The 22,513-nt window shown below is 56.5% G+C and overlaps 1 protein-coding gene across 7 annotated transcripts; it reads right to left on the bottom strand.

The window, feature by feature from the left end:
• LDLRAP1 (low density lipoprotein receptor adaptor protein 1) lies at positions 1 to 21,692 on the bottom strand. Of its 7 annotated transcripts, XM_057700720.1 has the most exons (10): positions 21,513 to 21,591; positions 16,808 to 16,972; positions 12,943 to 13,085; positions 11,981 to 12,093; positions 9,884 to 9,998; positions 4,544 to 4,616; positions 4,057 to 4,143; positions 3,378 to 3,508; positions 1,893 to 1,927; positions 1 to 348 (listed from the first exon to the last, which is right to left on the bottom strand). In XM_057700720.1, exons 3-10 carry the CDS (start codon positions 13,036 to 13,038, stop codon positions 204 to 206), a joined length of 795 nt encoding a protein of 264 aa, XP_057556703.1. In that variant the 5' UTR covers positions 13,039 to 13,085; positions 16,808 to 16,972; positions 21,513 to 21,591; the 3' UTR covers positions 1 to 203. The 7 variants fall into 7 exon arrangements, with proteins under 7 accessions (XP_057556703.1, XP_057556696.1, XP_057556697.1 ...); XM_057700713.1 differs by lacking the exon at positions 16,808 to 16,972 and having other exon boundaries at positions 21,513 to 21,692; XM_057700714.1 differs by lacking the exon at positions 16,808 to 16,972 and having other exon boundaries at positions 1,893 to 1,924; positions 21,513 to 21,655.
• Positions 21,693 to 22,513: the final 821 nt, after the last annotated feature.

Raw genomic sequence — 22,513 nt, 5'->3', positions numbered from 1 at the left:
TAAATATTCAAGACATCTTTCAGTTCTTAAAGAAAGAACGGGTTGAAAAAAACTCTCTCTTTCCCTCTGCTCGACTGGCTGCAGCTTTGATCTGCAGGCTGACAGTGCTGCCGACTGGAGGAGGGTGGCTGGGGGTTCTGGAGTTGGCCCCACCCCCGAAGTGGGTGGCTTTGGTTCATCGCGTGTCCGGCCAGCCCCAGGCCTCAGAAGTTGAAGAGGTCGTCCGGCTCGGCGCCACTGCTGTCAGGCTTGTCCCAGTCGACAGGCGAGAGGCACTGGGCGTAATGAATGTCCTGTGCTGTCAGTCCAGTGTCCAGGACCTGAGGGTTCGTCCGAGATTGGGCAAGCCTGGAAGGCAGAGCTCTGTGAGCCAGGGGCCCAGGCAAGGAGCTGGTGGGGGACCGAGGAGCCAGTCCAGTCTGGCCAGCACCAGGGTCAGAAGTGAGAGGGCACGGGTGGGAAAACGGCAGGACACAGGGCCAAAGAAGAAAGACCTGGATGTCAGGAGAGGCGGAGCCTCTAACCAGAGAGCCTACCCTTGAGAGTCAAGCAGCTCAGAAAACTGAGGGGCAGACAGTGGCACGCCCACCACGCAGAGGCCGGGGCACCCACACCGTCCACGACTCCATCAGAAAATGCTCAGCAGAGAGGAGAAAGGGCAGCACTGCCAGGGCAGAGACGGGCAGGCGTGGGAGGCAGCCTGCGGCAACCGCGGCGGACCCCTGGCGGGAACTGCGTTCAACACGCTGCTGCCCACAAAGTAAACTCAAAAGGGGGCACGACTCAGTGTCCAAAGAATAGGGAGAGAGAAGTAAGTTACGGCCCATGTCCTTAAAAGAACGTGAGGCAGTCAATAAAAGAAGTGTTTACAAGGAGTTTTTAACAGCCCGGAGAAATGCTCCTGAGACGCCAGCGTTAAGTGAAAATCAGGATCCCCGAATGCAAACACGACGAGCCGATCAATGCAAAACAACGTATAGGTAGAGGATTAGCACAAATTAAGCCCCAAAGTCTGGGCTGTGGGGTTATGGGATAGTGTTACTTCCTGTTTAATGCTTTGCTGATTTTCAGAGTTGTTCATTAAGGGCACTTTAGTAATCTGGAGAAAGCAAATGAAAGATTTCCTTCAAACAAGGGGGTTGTAGTCAGCCAGGGAAGCACGGAAGATGGTAAAAAGAGTCGTGAAGGGGCCACACACACTCCTCCCCCCGCCGGGGCTGGGCCGGGAGGTTTCCACCGGCTCTGGCAGGAAGGGGATGGGGAAGGGGGATGGGGCTGTGGGGGCTGCTGAGGGTCCCAAGGGAGAAAGGCAGGCCTGGCTGACCAGGGCCCAGTATTCGGAACCCGGAGCTGCCCGGGCCTCGCCTCAGCCAGCGCTTTCGGTGGTGCGTGCCTGAGCTAAAGGTGGCCACGGGCAGAGGTGGCCCCTGGGAGAAGCGGAAATGCCAGCAGCTTCTGGCTAGACCAAATATCTCCCAATAGGCCTCACATCCCTCCTCCAGGTAATGCTCTATGGGCTTAATTAAACATTGCCTTCTCCCTGCCCCTTTCCATAAATGCAAAACCTCTGGAGGGAACAAAGCCTGCAAAGTAGCCCACTTCTGAGGGCTATACCAGGTGTAGGAAGAGGAAGCCAACCTGAGCTGCAGTGTGTTCAGTTCAGCTCAACCTGTGATCGAGCAGCCACAAGGAGCAGCTTCTGATTCAACAGCAAGAACTTTTTGGCAGACCCAGACAGACAGTGAGCTCCCCACCCCTGGAGGTATGCGAGTTGAGATTTTTGCTCTGGAGAAGGTCAGAGTTCACATTCTCAGACATGGCAAAGGGCCCTGGAGACCAGCCCCCAAGTGCCAGGCCTCCTTCCCCAGCACCAGGAGCCCAGCTAACATTACCTTGAAAATGCTTCATCCAGGCCGTCATCCAGCTCCTTGGGGAAAACAAAGCAGGAGATAGGAACCCTCAGAGGGGAGCCCATGCTCACAGCCAGGCTTGTCCCAGCCCTGGGAGGCTACGGGGACGCGGCACACAAGTGTGAGAGTCTGGTGGGCACCTGGAGGAACAGGCACATGCAGGCCTCCGGCCTGGCTACTGCCATCAGCATCTCAACACGGGGACCCAAACCTGGGATGTGGGAGAGGAGAAAGGGCACCTCGGTGCTTAGAGAGCCAGAGGTTCAATTCCCAGCTGCGCCATGACTCAGCGACACCTTAGGCAAGTCCATGCTCCTCTGTGAGACAGCTTTTCCTCCCGCAAAATGAGGGACTGGACCGGATGATCTCTACAGCTTTCATATTCTGAGCAGGAGAGGGTGGGAAGAAGGTTTTCTTGCTTTCACCAGCTTTCAAAAGCTGAGTCAAAACTCCAAGCTCCTGAGGGATAACTGATGGCAGGATCCCCACAGCCTAGGTGGGGAAACCACGGGTAAGGCTCCCGCACAGCCTCCGGGAGGACGGGCAGGTGGCAAGGCTGGTTCTCAGACCGCAGAGAACAGGCTCACAGCACCTGCTTGGGTGACGCTGGGTGGCCCCCAACATAGAATGGGATTTGACAGCTTTCAAGTCCCTCAATGTTCCAGATTTTTTAAAATTAAAGAGATGTGACAAGTAAAGTAACAAGTCATTCTGCAATGGATCCTGGACCAGAAAAAGGACACTGGAGGGGCAAGTGGAGAAATGTGAATCAAGGTCTGTAGATTATGTAACAGTATTGTATCAGTGTTAATGATTTTGATCTTTGTAATGTGGTTATGTAAGATATTAACAATTGAAAAATCTATATGAAGGGGAACAGGAATTCTTTGTACTGGTTTTGTAATTTTTTTGTCTGAGATTATTTTCAAATGAAAAAAATTTTTAATTTTTTAATTTAAAAAATCACGTTCCTCTGGGAGATTCCGCAGCCAGAGGTCATCATCACTGAAGGAGTGAAAAAGCTGAGACAGAGAGCGGTCATGGGGCTTGCCCCAGGTCACAGAGCGAGTCAAGGGCCAGGCTGCCTGCCTGACTCTCAGGCTCCTCATTCAGACGGCCGAGGGGGAGGGGTGTCAGAAGCAAACTACCCACGCTGAGAACAAGGGGGCCTTTGGTTGGTCGTGCAGTGGGCAGAGCCGTGGGTGCTCAGGCCAAGAGGCCGGGCATTGTGAGGAGACAGCTGTGCTGGGAGCCAAGCCTGTTGGGGACGCAGCCCTAGGTTCAAAGGGGACATTGTTCATCCCCTACCCTGGGCCTGGGTGCTGCTAGGCTGGGTCAGGCCCTCCTAGAGGCCTGCAAGGCATGGGTGCCAGCGCCTGCACCCTGGAGCTGCCTTAGGCCTCGTCCAGGGATCAGGCTGAGGCTCCCTGGATCCCTGGTGGGTCCCCAGGCCACACGACCACTCACCCAGACAACACCGCTGCTGTTTAAGGCTTGAGGCCGCGGTGCCTCGTCCACGTTAGTGGTGTTAGCGCTGACCGTGGACAGGGGGGCCTTGGCCGTCTCCTCCAAGTCCAGCAGGTTCCCGGTGGCGACCACTGTGAAGGGTCAGGTGCGTCAGGGGGAGAGAAGGCTCTTGTCTCCCAGCCCCATCTCTTGGCCCCATCTTGGAGCCTCCTGGGCTACCCTGGTCCTGACTCTCTCCTCGGGCATGGCCTTTCCAGGCCTATCACCCAGCCCACCCAGAGCCCCACCCTGGCACCTCCCGAAGCAGCTGGACAGCTGCCCACAGGTGGAACGCTCTCTCCCACTCATGGTTTAGGCTGGAGCCCATACTCACAACATGTATTAAGCTTTTTAAGAGATCACACAACAAGATGTAAAGTGTACAGGGCGAGATATATACACAGATGTATATATCTGTATAGGGACATATCTGGAGGAAGATGCACCAAAACAAGTAATTTTTCCCCTTTACCTACATTTGCTAATTTGTCTATAATAAACAAGCATTACTTGTTTAACAACAAAACAAAAATAAAAACCCAGGCGTCTTCCCCAGACCGGGATGGAGGGGGCCCTCTGGAGGAAGCGCGGGCCCCACGCCACGCAGCGGAATCCGCCCCTCTCCCTGCCCAAGACTCACGGCTCTTCAGCGAAGGGGCGCTGTCTCGGCGGCCCCCGTCCACGACGTCCCCGCCGTCTTGGCTGGTTTTCTCCCTCTTCTCCTTCTCTGTGAGACCAAGGTACAGCACACTGCAGCCCCCGACCCCAGTGCTCCATCCCCAGCCACCACGGGGGAGGGGCAGGCTGTGGCCAACCTCAGGGGACAGGTGTTAGGTCTCCCGATGGGAGAAAAGAAACTTTACATATTTCATTTAATCCTCACAAGGACTCTTGGGCATGGCCTCCTGGGGGGGGAGACAGCTGTTCCCAATTCTTCAGATGGGGAAACAGACTCAGAGGTGAAGGGACCTGTCCAAAGCCACAAACCAGGCAGGTGATGAAGCTGACAGTCAGCCCAGCCCTGACTCCAGAGCCTTTACCATCCTCCCCACCCCTACTGCTCTGCTGGTCTTCTTCAACGCCCCCCTACACCCCACCTACCCACTACGTCCACAAACACGACTCACCTTCCCTGGATACCTGCCAAAACTCAAAGGCGACTTTGAAGGCCTGGGCTACGGTGAGGGTGACAGCCTGGGCCTGAAAAACAGGAAGTGGGGTCGGGGGAAGGGTACAGTGCGAGGCAGGTAACAGCACGTCTCAACTGGAGGCCCAGGGCGTCCAGGGCAGGCCCACCCTGGCTCTGTCCCAGGCTCTGGAATGCCTGATGGCGGGGGTAGAGTGCGGGCCCCTCCCACGTCACCAAAGCAGCCAGGATGTAATGAGGCCACACCTTCCCCAGGCAGCAGGGGGCCCCATCTTTACAACCTGGGGCCCAGCCAAGGTTCCCACTGGTACTCCAACCCCTACCTTGGCAATGGCTATTCACCTACACTTTTTTCCTTCCCCTTTGAGTTTCCCTAAATGCAATTAACTGAGGCTTACTTCCTCTGAGAAGCCTTCCCTAGTTGCCTGAGGACTTCACACAGTAACTTAGTGCTTAGAATTAGAGAGCAGAAAAGCCAGAGTTGGAAAGGGCCCCACCACTGCCTGAAGGAGCCACGGCTGGAGAGGCAAAGGTTAGACTGTGGTCAGAGGGGCTTATAACTGGATGCCAGAAAGGTAGCAGGAGGCTTCTCCGTTTCCCGGAAGGACAAGATGTCCATGAAGGCCCGGAGCAGAAGGCTGAAACTATCCAGTGCCACAATCCACCTGCGAGGCAGGGCCACACCTTGTCCCTCAACCGGTGGGGGACTCCCATCGACCCCTTCAAACCCAACTCAAATGTCCCTACCTCTCTCACGCCACGTCAAGTCATGTCACAGGCACCGGGCTCCCACAGCCCTGCCGACCTCTCTGCTGTCATGCGTATGAAAGTGTCACCAGCTCACACACCTGTGTTACCCCACCTGGGTGCTCCCTAAAGGCAAGCGTTAACTCTGAACACCCCTGATTTCCAGAGCCCTCCAGGGGTGCCTAGGAGGCTGGCTGAACTGCATTTGCCTGGGCGCAGGTCTCCTGAAGCCTCACCAGGACCAACCCCTAGCCCACCTTCATCTCAGCCCTTTCCTCTCTGATGCCAGTTCAGGGTTAATCAGCTCAGCTTCTGGAAGTGGAAGTCCCAGAGCTCGCAGCGGTAGCCGGAAGCAACATGTAGCTTCCTTCTGCAAGCCCGGCCTGGGGAAGAAAGCACCAGACTCTTTCAAGTGCACAACAAGTTCAGGCCTAACCAGCCTCAGCCCCACTCCCTTCCCCTCCACCAGACAACTCAATGTAATTGAGAAATGAATCTGTGGCTACTGCCTTTAAAACTCTTTTTTTAAATTTAAAATCCCTAAACAAGCTGACTGATCCATGCCAATTAAACTTCACGAAGTATACAATCTCATTTGAATGTCTCCGTCATTTACATTTTTGATGGAAGTACGGGCGCTTTATGGCAAAACTTAAATATGGTAATTAAGTACGAAACTCTTCACAGCTGTTTACAATTTCAGCTGTCACGTCTGAATCAAGTTTAATAGACCCAGTTACCATTGAGAATTGCCCATGAACTAAAAATATGGGCTAATTACCAGCCAGAGTCAGATCACTATACACCCAAGCAAGGGCTGGTCACCCGATGTGGTGGCAGGGAGGTGGGAACACCATTATTTTTGCCTCCAGGAAATCTGGGGGCACACGCCTGACACTGTTTTTGCATAAATCTGCTTGTTCATTTGCATACATCCCTGCCCTTTCGCCCTGAAGTCCCAAGCTGCAAGTTACACCAAATATAACTCAAGATGCAGATGCATGCAGGTGGCTGCAAGCCCAGGATGGGCAGTGACTGGGAGGTGGTGGGCCCCGTTTTCCTGGGCGACTGGAGGAATCTGGGCACCAGCATTAGATAGAAGGACTGCTCAGGCCTGCCCACTGAAAAACCCTCCTTGAGTCCGCAGGCCAGGTGCCTGCCCCTCCTGAGTGCCTCTGGCCTGTAGATCTATCTTATTACCCTGACCAGGCACTACCTTGCCCAGTTTTTCAAGTCGCTGTCTTGTTCCAGGTAACCGGGCTGCTAGCTTCTCACAGGGACCAGCTTAGGGCTGCAGACTGGGGCCAGGACCCCGGGATCCAGGTTCCCAGCCAGGTACTCAAACCAAGTCAGGCCAGGTGCCCTGTACAGCCAGGCTGCCCAGAAGCACAAACTGCCGCACAAAAGGATTACCCGAGGAATGCCGCTGCTGTGAGGGAGAACAGCCCTGCCCCACCCAAGCCCAGGTGCAAGCAGGGAGTTTAGGGAGCCCACCTGTACTGCAACCCTGGGCTCCCCACCAGTGCCAGTAATGGCACCTCCACTTCAGAGCCCAGAGGCTGAAGTGCTGGCTGAGGCCTCCCAGGTGGGCAGATGGGAACGTTTCCTTGTGGAGAACCTTATCCTGGCCGTGCCCAACAGAAGTCACCGGGGAAGAGAGGCCTGGTGGGTGTGCTGCCGAGCTGAGCTGAGCTGAACTGGTGGGTGACCCAGAAGGGGACCCATTTCCCCCTCCATGTGGCTGGGTCATAGGCGGCTGGCTCATTCAGGCAGCTCAGCAAGGAAGGGTGGGGATGTGGAGACTCTGGGCCCTGGCTCAAAACGACTGAGAGCTATGTCAACATCCAAATTCAAGGCTCCCCCGAGGCTGGCTCTACCTTGCCACCCACACAGGCTCGGGTGACATCTGAGTCCCCAACCCCCAATCACACCACTTAATTTTGCACTTCTACGTCTTTGCACGTGCTGACTCCTGTGCTGGCACGGACCCACCCTCTCACCATCCTGCCCCCTGTAGTAAACTCCTACTTATTACTCAGGCTTCAAAGCCCAATTCAAAATCCTGCTCCGAGAAATCTTCATGAGCTCCAGCGTGACTTGATAACCTCCGCCTGAGAACCAAGCTGCCCACATGCCAGTTACTGAATCCTGGCTCGTCTCTCCCATCACCTCATTCGTATCTTCACGGCCAATGCCCTGGGTCCCCAGTGCCCGACACAGAGCGTAGTCTGGGAGAGGCAGCAGCAAACATCTGTGGAGGGACCTGCCAACAGGCGAGATACGGAACCTGAGGCACCCCCTTCGCCTCCTGTCTCCTCCTCAGAAACGCGGACTCCTCCACTCCGCCCTGAGAGTCTCGGGATCTCCAACGCAGCCAGACCACGAGGCCACAACACACAGGCAGCTTGGGCTCGGCTGAGGCCCCAGGAGCCACAAGGACGCCATCCGTGCATCAGGTGGTCTATTTACACCACCCTGGGCTGGGCTGTCTCTCTGAGGGGCCTCCTCAGGGCTCCCTGAAGTGCGGAGGCCAGGTGGGAAAGGCTGGAGAAGGACAAGCCAAGATCCTGCCGCTCCTGATGCAGATGAGACGCGGCCACGACAAGCGAAGCGTCTGGGCCCCGGGTGTCCGGCAGGAGCCCGTCCCTCTGCCCGATGGCTCTGCTGCCAAGCGGCGGCCGGCTGCTTTTCCCAGTACCTGACCTCCTGGCCTGGGGCAGACGGGTCTCGTTCAAGCCTGTCTAAAGCCTTCTAGCCCAAGGCCAGGCCCCCTTCGCCGCTGGGCCAGCATCCACTTTCTTCTACCCCCGACCTCCCCACCCCAGAGGAAGCCTCTGCGCACTGGGAGCCCCTGCTCCGCAGCGATGGCCAGGGGCCAGCTGCCCCTGCCCAGCGCCTGCTCTGGTCAGTGGGGAGGAAGAGACAAACAACAGGGACACAATGAGCTCGTTCTGTGGGAACAAGGCTGTCACGGGAGAAGCTACCGCAGCGCAGGGACCTAGGGCATCACGAGGCCCTGGGTGAGCGGCTGGCGACGCTGGGTCTGCAGGACAGAAACAAGGTGCACCCGAGAAACTGGGACCTTTCAGAGCAATCCTGGAGGCCACTGAAGTGACCTCCTTATTCTGCTGAGGGCATGCAGCCCAGAGAAGGGCAGCGTCTTATCCGCGGTCACAGGGGATCAGGCCCCTGGTCTGTCTCCTCCTGCTGTGCTCCTCCCACAAGACTTGTGGTAGGAGGAATTGTACCCACTCCCCTACCCCGCCGCCCCGCAAGATGTCCACACGCTAATCCCTGGAACCTGTGAATGTTACCTTACATGGCAAAGGGAACTTTGCAGACGTGATTACGTTAAGGACTTTGAGATGGGGGATTATCCTGGATTACCCAGCGGGCCCAATCACAAAGGGCCTTACGAGAGGGAGGTAGGAGGGCGAGAGCCAGAAATAGCAACGTGACGACAGAGCAGACAGGGAGATTGGAAGATGCTTCCCTACTGGCTCTGAGGTTGGAAACGGAGCCCTGGAGGACAGCGGAAAGCCTGGGCGGGGGGCGGCACTTTAAGACTGTGATGTCCTGGATGTCTCCCTGATGACGGGGAAGGGGAACAGATCCTGTCTCCTTGGCTATACGGACCACAGGGCACAGGAACTGGGGCTCTGGGCTTCAAACACAGAGGCCAATACTAAATCAATAAATGTTGGGAACCTCCTTACAAGGCAGCTGCTCAGACCTCAGGGTCCCCAGAAACAAAACCTTCAACAAAGGCTGACTCACTCCAGCTGCTTGCCACAAAGTTCAAGACAAAAGCCCAGAGACCACTGAGGACCCACTCATCCTAGCTAGATGTAGTCGGGGGGCCTGGAAATGGGGTCAGGGGCTCCTGGCTCCTCACAGTCACGCAGAGAGGGAAGAAACGTGGGTTTAGACCCTCCGCCTGTCTAGCTACGTCATCTTCAGCAAGACAGCTGACTTCTGTGAGGCTGTTTCCTCATTAAAAATAAAAATAAAAACAATGAACAGTTACAGCACCCACCTTGCAGAGTTGTTCTAAGGAGTAAATGAGACGATACCTTAAAGATCACCATGAAACAGGCACAGGGTAGGTACCAAAATATGGCCATGTCCCTCCCTGCTATGGCCACAGCAAGCCAGGTCCTCTGAGGGCTCTCACCTTTGCCTTCCACCCTGAGCCCTTCTGATCACCAGTCTCCAAAGACTAATCCCTATAAGGCCCAGCACCCCCAGACTATATCAGTAACAGGAGACCCCCCCAGATCTCAAATCCATCAAATCACATTATAGAGAGGAAGGGGCTCAGGGCACTCACTGAGAGCATGGGCTTGTCACTGCCCACAGGCCTGCTGAAGGCGGCCAATCCTGACAGGTGGCCCACCTGACTGTAGTCCTACAAGGTGCCCACAGCTCTCAGCGCCCGCTAGAGGTTCCCAGGGATTTCACACTTTAACTGATGTCACCCTTGGTCCTGCCTCCCCCTTTAGACAGGGCCCCCAAAGGCAGGGCTGCCAGGGCGAGGCTAGAGCCTGCCCAAGCCCAGCCTCTCCCCACTGACCATCTTCCGCTTGGTGCAGAGGAAAGCGTGGCACTCGAGATTCTCGTTGTGCTGGCTCTGCGCGATGTACGCAAACACTTTGTCGTGCATCTTGTCTGCCGTGCAGTAGGAGATTCTGAAAGGCAAGTGGGAAGTGTCACCAGACTCCGGCACAGGGTCCTGACCGCATCCGGAATGCCCCTTAGAGCATCTTCCCTGAGTTTCAGAGAGCCTGCCATCCCACTCCACCAGGGCAGGACTCTGGGCCTGGCATCCTGGGCCATCCGTGGGGTGTGGTAGTGGTGGGGAACCCAGGCGAGGCAAGAAGGAGCAGTAGGAAAGACTGGAGGAAGGACACACCCCCCCTTACTGAGCCACATCCCAAAATAGTTGTAGGTGAACTAGACTACCGCACCAGGCACACCAGGCAACGTTCTAGATATCACCTTGCTGAATTCTCAGAACTAGAAGCGATGCTAGTACTATCCCCACTTTTTAGGTGAGAAACCTAAGGCTAATCGTCTCAGACCACCAAGTTAGATTCCGGAGGCCATGACCACTGCCATGCTGCCTCTTCAGGGTTCGTGCTGACCAGCTGGGAAGGGGGGCGGGACACCACCCCACCCACAGTGCTCTCCACCTGACCGCCCCCCACCTGCCCTGCCTCTGATCACACCCATGCACACAGGTCAGAGGAGTCGCAGGCCCATATCTCCCAGGGTGACTGAGACTGCGGACAGGCTCTCCCGGCGCTGTGGCCAGGGGAAAAGGAGCTGGGAGTGGGGCGGGGGCCTACGAGGGAGGCACAGACGCTCCCGCCTCTTGAAACACCCCTCCCCCCTTGTCTGGTGCCTCCGCGCTGCCTCCGGTCATCCTGGGAATCCCAATTCAGGAGAGGAGCGGGCAGCCCAGAAGCGGGACAGAAGCTCCGCAGACTCCCTCACAGCACGTGGCCCCAGCTTCAACCACAGGCATTGACGAAAGGATCAGCACCACTTAAAACCCCCAGGTGGGCGGGGGGGGGGGGGGTGCCAGGTTCCCAGCTGCCTCTTCTCCATCCCAGGGGACCCAGCCTCCTGTCCTAAATGCCCTGGGTCTTCAATATCAATAAACTAGATCCTGCTATTTTTCAAGCGCCAGCAAGGTGCCACCTCCCATGAAAGGGCCTCCCAGGTTTCCCCAGGTGGGGCTCTCCTTCTCTGCCCTCTTGGGAAACACTTATACTCTATCTCCCATGTCCTCCCCTCCATTCCCTCCTAGACTGGAAGCTCCCTGAAGGCAGGGCTGGGTCTGACTCCTCCCCTGACACAGACCTCAGCAGAGCAGGTACTTGGAAAATGTTGGTTGAAGGAGGCAGGTAGAATCAGGAAGGTGCGAGGAAGACACCAGCTAGAAGCTCTAAAACCACCCCCAACACCCCTAGCACTGGCTTGTGTTCCAGGGGGCTGAGCCACCTGCTTGGAGACAAAGCAAGAGGGTATAGGGACACAAGGCCTGACAGAACTTCGGCCTCGGTGTCGTGGGCCCAGCTCAGTCACTATCTCACCGCGAGGCCTTGGGCAATTCCCTCTCTGGGCCTCAGCTACCCCATCTGGAAAATGGACCTGAGCTGTCTGTCTCTTCCAGCTCTGAAATCCTAAAACTGAGCAGCTAAGAGAGAGAGCCTGAGGCTCCGAGGGCCAGGCCTGCTGCCCTGTGCACAGTCCCCCCACCCCCCCAGGGATCATCCACACTCTGGCCTCAGACTCTGCTGCGGACTCCCTGGGTGCCTGGCCAGATGTCCAGAGCTGAGCTGCCGCATTCCCGCGGGAAAGGCAGTCACGGTGCAGCGCTCTGCTCCAAGCCTGACTCAGCAACACACTTGAGGGGCGGGGGTGGGGGGCGGGGGTGTCCCGGGGCGGCTGCATGGGTGATAATGGCAGCAGCAACTGCCATGTAGCCACGTGCTCTCTGTGAGCCAGAAGCTGGGCATCCAGGGCTTCGTAACAGCACGTGGAGGCAGGCGGGAACTGAGGCCCCAAGGTCACCCAGACAGGACGTGGTGGGGCCTGGCTTCAGACAAAGCCCTCCGGCCACTGCCCCGCGCACCTGAGTGAATGTGGGCAGTGCTGGGCGTACCTGTAAATGGACACGTTCTCAATGAGCTGGTTGGTGATGTTGTCAGTCAGGATGATCCCCCGTGGAGACACCTTGAGAGTCACCTTCTGCAGCTTCTTCCCGCTGGCCTTGGCCTTGGGGCAGACGTAGGTCAGAGGAGCCTACCTGCCTCTTGGGACCCACCTTTGTGGGCTATACCCAGCTGCTCTAAGCCCCAGACGCGAGGCCCACGGGAGGCCTCAGCTTAGGTGACTGGCACACACGACAGGGAAGACAATTCAGCCAACACCTCCTTCTAATAAAAATAGGGGCAGGTGTGGCTCACCGAGTACCTGCTGTCTGCAAGCATGGGACCTCGAGTCATCCTCACAGGCGGCAGGGCTTTGCCTCAGGAGGAAACGGACTCAGAGAGGTTAAGGGACTTGCCCAAGGACACACAGCTAGGAGGGACCTCAGACGGTGAGGGCTGAGTGTGCTACCACCGCCCAGCAGGATGGGGACTCTGTGCTCTACCCACTGTACCGCCAGGGCCTGCATGGAGGAGGCCGAGACCATCAAGAGAGGTGGACGCCTAGGGCACGTGCTCACTCAGAGCTGGGGAAGAAATCCAGTCCTGGAGGGCCACCCTGTCCCTCGGGCCACAGGATAAGGGGGGCGTGCCAGCAACCTCCCCCATCCCCACCACTATCACTCCCGGGCACTAAGTTACCAATCCCAGGCCAGTGGCCTGAGCCAAGGGAGGGGAGGCTTAGGGAGGCCATGGCCACAGCAGCTGGGGAGGGGGACACTGACCCGACCCTGCCAGCCCAACGGCTCCCCTCTAGGGTCTCTGAGCTGGACGCAGGGGGCGCAGGGGCAGGGCAGCTCGGATACATTCAATCAGGGTGATAAGCATGGGATGGGTGCCGCCCGCCGCCATTCCCCCCCCCCCCACCAAAGGAGCTATTCCCTTGCTCCCGTCACCCCGCCCTGACTGGGCTCACCGTGGCCACGATCCTCTTGACGGCGGCGGCCGACAGCTCCTCGCCCTTGGGCTGCTCCACCAGCGTCATGCCCAGGTACTTGAGGCTGAAGAGCATGCCCTCAAGCAGTGTCTCCCGAGTGTCTGTCCAGTTCTCAGGCAGCTCTGGGCACAGGAGGACAGGCTCTCAGACCCTGCTGGGCAGAGTCCACCACGGCAACAGTGCTGGCGGCCCCCATCTCCTAGGAAGACCCAGCAAGGGACATTGGGGTCCCCCCATCTACCACTATTTTCCTCTTTAATAAAGGGCTAACACTTTCTAGTACATATCAGGCACCGTGGTAGGAAGCTTTACATAAAATCTTCTCATTAACCCTCAAGAGAACCTATGAAGCAGACACTTTTATCATATCCATTTACAGACAAAGACACTGAGGCCCAGGGAGGCGAAATCACATGACCAAGTCCACAGAGCCGGCCAGTACAACCGCCAAGAATCAAACTCTTCTTTTCAAGTCCAAAGCCCAAACTCTTAACTTCCACGTTAACACCTGCTGAGGGCGCACCATGCCGTTTCCTTATTGTCTTCAATGCAATCGGATGAGATACGTATCATTCCCACTTTACAGACTGAGGCTCAGAGAGGTGAGGCCATCAGACAAAGGCCATATACAATGAGGAAAGGGCTGGAGTCAGAATTCAAAACTGAGTGGCTCCCACGGCCCCAGCCTGGCCTGCTTTCCTCCATCTGCACAGCTGCAGAGACCATGAGGTAGGGAGAAGGGGGGACCACTAAAGAGCCACCCAACAAGAGTGGGGGTGGGGTAAGGCTTGGTGGGGAAAGGGGGAGGTGACGGCTCAAAAGACCCCTGTGAAGGCCACTGAGTCCAGAAGACCTGGGTTCCAGCCCCAGCTCTGCTTGCCCGCACCTGCATGGTCTGGGGAAGGCCCCTCTCCTCTCTGACAGTAACAACCCGTGGGCTGCAGCAATGGCGCACAGCAGGACATGTGCTCTGACCACTGAAGTCAGGAAGGTTGGGAAAGGAGGGGATGCGCCTGACTCACTGCGTGGTGAAACAGATCAGGAGGTAGAGTTGGAAAGAGGCCCCCGTTCTGCCACACCTACATGAGAGAGGGCCCTGAGCAGGCAGAAGGACAGGAGGGGAAGTGTGGTCTTCATCGTGTGAGAGGTCACACAGGAACTCACAGGAGTACCGAGTCCCCCCAGATTGAGCCCCAGGTGAGCAGGAGCTGGTTAACCTGTCATCCAGAGCCTGGCATGCAGCTGGCATTCCTGAGTGAAACAATGACCCAAACAACCCCAAGGCTGCTTTCAGGCCTGCAATGCCTCCAACCCCATCCTCAGCTCTGGACGCTGGCCCACTGCCCTCCAGCCTTTGCCCTAAGCCCTCCACCCCGTGTGAAGCCAGCTCCCACTGAGAAGATCCCAAAGTGACCCCATCCTCTGTCCCATCAACCACAAGTCTATTTCACTTGATCCTCCAAAGAGAATCAGAAAGTCCCTGAGCTGTGCCAGTCCTGGGTTTGGTGAGGCGAACCCTGGAGAAACTCAGACATGGGCCTTGCTCTCCAAGAAACCAAGAATATTAGCACCATTAGGGCAAAGGAGAGCTACCAAGCAGCACAGGCCACAGTACCAGCAAAGCCGCAGCTCCTACCATCACCTGTAACACTCACGGCTACCTTGCAAGTTGCCGTTCTTTCATTCCCATTTCACAGATGAGGAAACTGAGGCTCAACGGACAAGTAATTTGTCAAATTCGTTGGCAATCTGATGCTTAAAGCCCAAGTTCCTAACCATTAGGCAATACCATCTTGCCATGAGGCAAACTACCCTCAGTTTAGCAAAAGATCATGGAGAAGTTCTTAGAGCCAGAGGTATTTCCCCCATAATTCTTAATTCCTGAGGCTTCCCCTGTGTAGGTAGATGCCCAGACCACCACTTTCAACCCAAGATTCATCTAAGCAAGGATGGCAAACTACGTGCGGCCATGCCTATCGCCTGTGTCCTTGGCAGACATTGCTAATCAATTGCAGCTCTATTCCCTCTGATTTAAAGGCTTTGAACTGTTTCTCAATACAAGACTCCTGGCAGGCAATATCAGTCCATCAGGGGTGGCCTTGTTCATCTCCTTATCCATCCCTGCCCAAGGCAAACATCCTTCCTCCCCCCATTTTCATGTCTCCTCTCTCCCATTTCCGCCAGCTCAGCCCTTTCCTGGCCCCTCTCCAAAGCCACTTCCGCTCCCTCCATTCCAAAAGGGCCAAAGCTTGCCAAGGTCACAGACGACCTCTTTGCTGTCAAAACATTCCCCAGTCGACCCTGACCTCTGAAATGCTTGGCATTTTTCTGCAATCCTCCTTCCCTGGCCTGATCCTTCCCCTCTTCTGTGGCCTCCTGGAAGAGAGCCCTGGTAGACTGGTTGCCACTCATCAGCCTCAGAGACCCTCTGCCCAACCCCCTCCCTTGACAGATGATAAAACTGAGGTCCAGAGAAGGATGGAAGTTGTGCAAGGTCACACAGCAAGTCCAAGGGACCCCAGCTCCCAACCCACTACAGGAAACTTCCACAATGAGTGCTGGGAGTTACAGGTTGCCCAGCCTCCTCTCCCCCACAATACCCTTGCACACATGCAAGCACACGCACACACATGCAAGCGCACACACTAGAGGTTCCAATTGTGCTGAGCTTCTTTCCGTGATGTAACATTTACTTTCCCACTTCTGTGCCTTTGCTCAAGCAGCTCCCTCTACTAGAAATGCCCTTCCCTTTGCTTGATTGAAACCCCTCACATCCAGCCTCCTCCAGAAAGCCTCCTTTGAGGCAGTATAGCCTACTGGTTAAGAGCAAGGGCCTTAATCCTAGATTCCACTGAGTGAGCCTGAGCAAGCTACTTTCCCTGAGCCTCAGCTGTCTCTTCTATAAAATGAGAAAAGCAAAAGTCTCCAGCTCACGGGGCTGTTCTGACCCTTTGATGAGATGATAAAATGAGATAATGAAATAATAAAATGTAATGTGCTCAGCACAGGGCCCCACCCATGGTTTTGCCTCCTCGGGCCTCGTCTCTCCTGTCAGGGGGTTGCTCTGCCCCTCTTGAGTGTGGATTTCCTTCTCTTCCTCCCGCAGCCATATCACCACCACCAAGCGGCTGCCTGCTGTGTGTTTTCCTCTTGAAGGACTTCCGTGCGTGTCTGCCTCCCTCAGAAGCTGGTATGGAGAAGGTGCACCCCTGCTCAATGCTGCTGTTCTGTCTCTACTTCTCCCTGCCCTCCCAGGCCCAGCGGAGATCCTCCCTCCCCTCCAGGGAACCCTGCCTCCACTCCTGTACTTCTGGGCATGATTCATCTCTTTAATGAGGTGTAAGTTCGCTCAGCGCCACACCCTCCCTAAAGAAACCAGCACCTAGTAGCACTCAGTAAAGACAGAGGTAGAGTTCACTACCACATCCGCCCTGCTCACCATTCAGCCACATAGGCTGGAGGCCACATGCTCCTTCCCAGGAGGAGCCCAGGGCTTCAGGAAGAGCTCCCAGAGGCCCCCAGGCAAATACAGGCCTGAGTCCAGAGCCCTGTTCCTGTCCTGGTTATTTTTGGCCCTGTAGTGGGTAATGACTGCGCTATTTTAACTTTGCAATTTTACAGATGACCTGCTGTCAGAATTAGCTGGGGACGGATGGACCATATGCCCAGTCTAACTTGTAGCTGCAAACATGTACTCTTTCCTTATTAAGGGGTCCCCTGCCAGGAGTCAGAGCTGGGCAGGGTGCCCTTGTGCCCCTTCTGCTGCCTTGGGAGACCCAGCCTGGCTGGTGTCTGGAACATCACAGCTGTAGCCAAACCCATGCACCAGGAGGGAACCTCTAACCAGGGTCCTGGCCTCCAGCCTCCTCCAGCCTCCTCCAGCCTGGCGGGGAGATGGCCTCAGGAGCCGCAGAATGACATCTCAGAAGAGGACCGAAGCTCTGCTGCGACCTGGAGTGTGGCTGCTTCTCTAGGTGACAGTCTCCTTATCTGACAAATGGGCTCAGTCCTGCAGGAGCATCATCAGAAAAAGGTTCAGCATGTGAAAAAGTGCTAGGCAAATTTCAGAAGTTGTTAAGATTATCGAAAGAAAATAATAATTTAAAAAAGGGAATTTCCTGGTGGTCCAGTGCTTGGAGCTTGGCGCTTTCACTGTGGGGGCCTGGGTTCAACCCCTGGTTGGGGAATTAAGATCCCACAGGCTGTGGGGTGCGGCCAAAAAATCATCATCATCATCATCATCATCGCAGTAGCTACCATTTCCTAAGTACCCACTTATACTATAAGAGAAACATGTGCCATCAAGGTTAAAATGATGAGGTCTGGAGATAGGCTGTAGAGTTCACAGTCACTCTACCTCCCTGGTCCTTGGCTTCCTCATTTAAAAATGCGGACACCACCACCCTATGGGGTGGTTGTGAGGATGAAATTAGTACCCACATGAGGTGGGCTTAGAACCATGTCTGGTAGATACAACGTGTGAGTGTTGTGTCATTATCAAGGATGAAGTGCAAAGAGCTTTAATGTGTACACAGCCATTTGCAGTACTTTATGAGAAGAGTCAAGGATATATCAGGACTCCCAATTCACAGATGAAGACACGCAGAGGTGTCTGGCCATGACTCATAATCCACAGTGCTGGGCCTTGAACCCTATCGCTGTGCTCTCTACCCTCTCCTGCAGCGCACCAAGCCCCTGCCCACGAGCAGGGCCAGGCTCAGGATCACCCAGGAAGAACCGGTATCCTGCCCTGCAGGCTGCCTGAAAGAAGGGTGGGACTCACTTCCAGTGAGCAGTGGGTAACCTGACTCCAAGCCACACACCCCTCCCTCAGCCGCCAGACCTGTGAGAAGCAGAGTCCCAGGCTCCGGTTAAACGTCCTTTGCACTTGTTGTTCCCCCTGGCTAGAATGTTGTTCCCAGATTCCTCCCTCCCTGCACTGTATTCCTAGGTGTGTTCCACACCTTCTCTGGGAGGCCTTCCCTGACTCCCTGCGCTGACACTCTCCTTTATCTCACCCACCTTGATCTCCTCGGTGGGTACCATTTCCACACAAGCCATCCGACGTGCCACTCTCCGGCTACCGGAGACTTGGCTGCCCACGCGGGCTGGCGCTGTAAAAGCTCCCCTCCCCAGCAGCCCTGCTCTCCCACCACGGACAAGAACTCACCCTCAAATGGAGTAACTGCTCCAGAGCTCCCCACAGGGTGGCGTCCCAGTCACCCACAATGGAAACTGGCTTCATGTTGACCACTCTTTGGACTCCTTTCCTTTCTCGCTTCTCCTAAGACTATTTCCTGGGATCTCTTCCCAAATAAGTGACTTGTACTGAGATCCCTGTCTCAGCATCTGTTTCTAGAAGAACCCAAACAAAGACACTACCCATCATTTCCTCACCCACTTTAACTTTCCTCTTCGCGTCACCACGAGCCACAAGCACACCACTCATCTGCACCCTGGTCATGCTGTCTACTTCCTCCCCCATCGAAGAGAGACGGGCTCACTCACCAGACTCCCTGACACCTCCATTGGTGCCTGACACATAGGCAGCGCTCAATACATATTATGGTTTGGGGTTTATTTACATCTTTCATTGTAAACATTATAAACAAGTATGAATGGATCCTCGTCCCCCGCCCTCCACCATGAACTAGCTTTGTTGAAACCTGCACCTCAGATTTCTTTTTCCGTTCTCACGGAGTTCTCTGACAACTCATGGGGGAGCTTGAGGGTCAGAGGGACTCCTCTTGGAAATACGGGTACTGAGGGGCCACGGTGGGCCACCCTTTCGGGTAGCTAGAAGAAAGGAAAACCCTCGCCAGGGCCCGAGACAGAATATTTATGGTTCCCAAAGAGATGGGGCAAAAGCCATGTATGGGAGAAGGAGAGAGCCCTCCTTTGAAGTCAGCACTAACGGGGAGACAGGGGGCCCTGACGTTCAGGGCAAAGAAGCCTGTCTGCTGCTGGCTTTGCTCTGGGACCTCAGGCAAGCCCTTCTCTGGGCTTCAGTTTCTCTGCAAATAGAACAATGGTCATGCTAATCTCAGCGGAGGACCTGGAGGGGTGAGGAGCAAGTCACAGGCGATAGCGGGTATCAAATCTAACCTTAACTCCACTGGCTTCAGTTTGGCCCCAAAACTCAAGCACAGGGCTCACACCTTGAGGGTTGGGCCCAAGGCCTGGCTGAGACAGCACCGTAGGCCAGGCTGCCCCAGCATTCCACCCCCAGGTGCACCCCACAGCTTCCCTCTTTACCTGTGGCCACCGCTGTCCTCAGGGGCTGCCAGCCCTGCCCCAGTCACTCCAGTGGCCAGAGTCCATGAGGCCACACTGATAAGATCCCTGGGCTACGGATCTGGAGCTAGCTCTTGGAAGCTCTATGTCAGGGCCAATGACTCCACTTCCCTGAGCCTCAGGCTCCTTATCTGAAAAATGAGTCTGATAAGAATCCCTGCTCTGTCACCTCACAGGAGCAAATGGGATAATGGAAGCAAAAACACTATGTAAAAGGTAGAGTGAAAAAAGCAGTAGGTACCATTGATTGAAGTCTTTCTTCATGCCAGGCAAAACATGCCTTCAGTTAGCCCGCACAAAACAAAAAACAAAAAACAAAATCTGAGGTGGGTACTACTGTTACTGACAGTTTACAGATCAGAAAATTGACTTAATAACCATGGACAAGTGGGGATTCACCCCAGCTTATTCTGGGTCCAGAAGGCTCCAGGATGGCACTCTGGGCTTACTAGGGTCTGCCTAAGAGGAAGGGGGCTCTCCTCCCCTTTCCTCTGCACATAGAGACAGGCTCTGAACCCCCAAAACTCTTTCCACCACATTAAGTATCACGTTGAAGGTCCACATGACAGGCAGGGGGAAGGGGAGTGCGGGGGGAAGGAAACCACCAACTAGGTGCCAGAAGGAAGTGTGACTGTCAACAATCTCAACATCCCTGCCAGGTTAGAACTTCATTCCCAATTTTGCAGATGAGGATACTGAGGCTCAGAAAGGACACGTGACTTGTCCAAGATCAGAGCAGGCAGAAGAAACTCTTTTCTACCATCCAAGGTGGCTACCTCTCCCTCTTCCCCATATTGAGTGGGGGATACCAAGGGAAAGCCAGCTCCTAAGTGTTCTTCCCTTGCCCAGAGCCCCGCCCCCCTCCCTTATCCCTAGAGAAAACTGTAGGGTTCCCCCACTGGAACGGTCCATCTTTCTCAGAAGTCCTGATCAAATCCTACGAATATTTAAAGGAGCTATTTTGGGAGTCAATAAATGTGGGAGATGGGTGCATCCCTGGCCTGGCCCGGTCCTAATGGTCTCTGACCCCACCCCCACCAGCAGACACCAGCCCATGTTCCCAATGCCAGCCTCGTGGGCAGGCACAGTTGGAACCACAGAGTGGGGCAAGAGGCGGGGAAGGGCGGGTTCCCTAGGCCCAGACACGCTGGCACTCCTGGGCCGAGGGAACTCGGGCTCCCCTGGTGGAGCCCTGGAAGGCCAAGAGGGAAGGGGGTGGGGTGTGACGGTACTGACAGCGGCTTCCTGGTGCCTGGAGAGGCCAGGGTCCCAGGCAGTTGGCAGGGGCGCAGTGGGAGTGTGCAGGAGCCCTGGCTTTGGCTCCGTATCTGCCAGGAAGGCTTGCGTGACCCCAGGCAAGCCACTCCGCTTCTCCTCGTGAAAAAGGAGGGACTTGGGCTGGGTATCTCAGGCCTCAGGGGAAGGTGCCAGGTGACAGGTTCCCTGAGAGTAACTGGAGACAGGGAGAGGAGGGGCAGCCGGGTGAGGTTCCTCCCAGGCTCCTAGACGCCCCTGGGAGAGGTGGCGGCAGAGTCTGCCATTTGCCCGGGTGCCCAGGGACCTCCGAAGCTCAAGCGGGGAGCTGCGAGAAACAAACAGGTTTCAAAAATAGCCAGGAGGCCGGCCGTGCCACCTAGACTCGGCCAGAGGAGAGGACAACAGGGTCTAGATGGGCCAGTGTGTCGCCCCCAACTTCAAGCAGGCACCTGCGAACCCGGACTCACACTGAGCCGATATCTAGGCGCCAGGGAGTCAAAAGATGACCTCGTGGGTTGGACTGGGGGGATGGGGAAGGTGGGCTCCCGCCGACCGCTGACCTCGGGACCAGAGTGCTGGGGTGCGGGATGGGGGTATCTTCCCGAGTCCCCATCCCACGCCCCCTCCCCTGGGTACCGACGCTGAGCTCCAGCCTCCCCCGGCTGTCCAAGGAGGGGAGGTGCTGGGGTCGCGCAACTCTCTTCCTCTGACCTGCTACCCCCTCCGACTGCAGCCCGCACCTGGGGACCCCCAGCTCCGGCTTCTTCCCCCAGCTTCTGGCCCTCCTCCCCAGCCGCACAGCATGGGGACCGGAGTGGGAGCACAGCTTGACCCTCGGCGACCCCCAACCCCGCAGGGCCAGGTAAGGTCGCTCCGGGCCACAGGGCGCGCGGGTCAGGCCCTGCCTCCCCCCACCATCCCGGGCCCTCGAGGCGGGTCCGAGCGCCCCGACCCCCACCCCGCCCCCGCCGGGCCCCGGTGGACGCGCACACACTCACTCCGGTGCCGGCCGCCGCCCCCCCAGCTCTGCTTGGCGAGGCTGGGGCTCCGGATCAGCGCCCGCCCGGCGGACCTGAGCGCGTCCATGGCCGCTCCGGCCGCCGCCGCCGCCGCCGCCGCCGCCGCCGCCGCCAAAACTCCGTCAGGGAAAACTTTCCGCCGGGGCCAGGCGGCGCGCGGGCCCCGCGCTCCTCCCCTCCCCGCGCGAGCTCCGCGCCGACGTCCGACGGGGCGGGGCGAGGGCCGGCCAGGCTCCGCCCCCGGCCCCGCCCCGCCCGGCCTCTGCCCCGCTCCCCAAGGCTGTCCAGACAAAGGGCGCCCCTGCGGCAGCGAGCCGAAAGCCCTTGACGCCCCCCTTTTTCTCCCTCTCTCCAAGCCCCTTATTTCCCACCAGGTAGGAGGCTGAGGGTCCGAGAGCCACCGCCCCCGCCTCGGGAGGCGCTGACCTAGGATTTCTAGACAGCTGAAAGGTGCTTGGAGACCATTTTACAGATGGGGAGACTGAGGGCGGGAGAGAAGGGGCTTGTCCAAGAGGAAGGTGATGCCCACTGCAGTGGGAAGCTTGCAGAGAGAGCTGACCCTGGTAGAACTTTGCTGGGAACAGGGCAGGAATATAAAGTTTGCCTTAGCAAGACCCGCTGGGTACTTTACTCACCCAACAGACTCAGCCTGCTCCCTGGCACCACGTGGGCACTCTGAGCAGCCTCTTGCCCACCCTACTCCTCAAGTAGCCTCAGAGGTGGTGTGGCCTTGGTGTTATGCTCTGAGGTGTGGGGAAAGGAGCCTTAGCTCTAGCACTGACCTGCTGTGTGACCTCAGGCAAATCCTTCCCCTCTGGGTCTTAATCTTTACCTGTAAAGTGAGACCAGATCCTGTCTCTAGTGATTCTTCCAATCTACCAGACCCTGACACAGAGCCTGCCCTGCTTGCTAGGAGGCACTTCAAGGGGAGTCTGGATTCTAGAATTCCTCAAGCACAGATATTCTAAGTCCAGGATTTA

Source organism: Hippopotamus amphibius, chromosome 1 (assembly GCF_030028045.1).
Source record: "Hippopotamus amphibius kiboko isolate mHipAmp2 chromosome 1, mHipAmp2.hap2, whole genome shotgun sequence".
In the NCBI taxonomy this organism is placed as follows: domain Eukaryota; kingdom Metazoa; phylum Chordata; class Mammalia; order Artiodactyla; family Hippopotamidae; genus Hippopotamus; species Hippopotamus amphibius.
The sequence above is the reverse complement of the archived record's forward strand: the minus strand, read 5'-3'. Positions and strand labels throughout refer to the sequence as shown.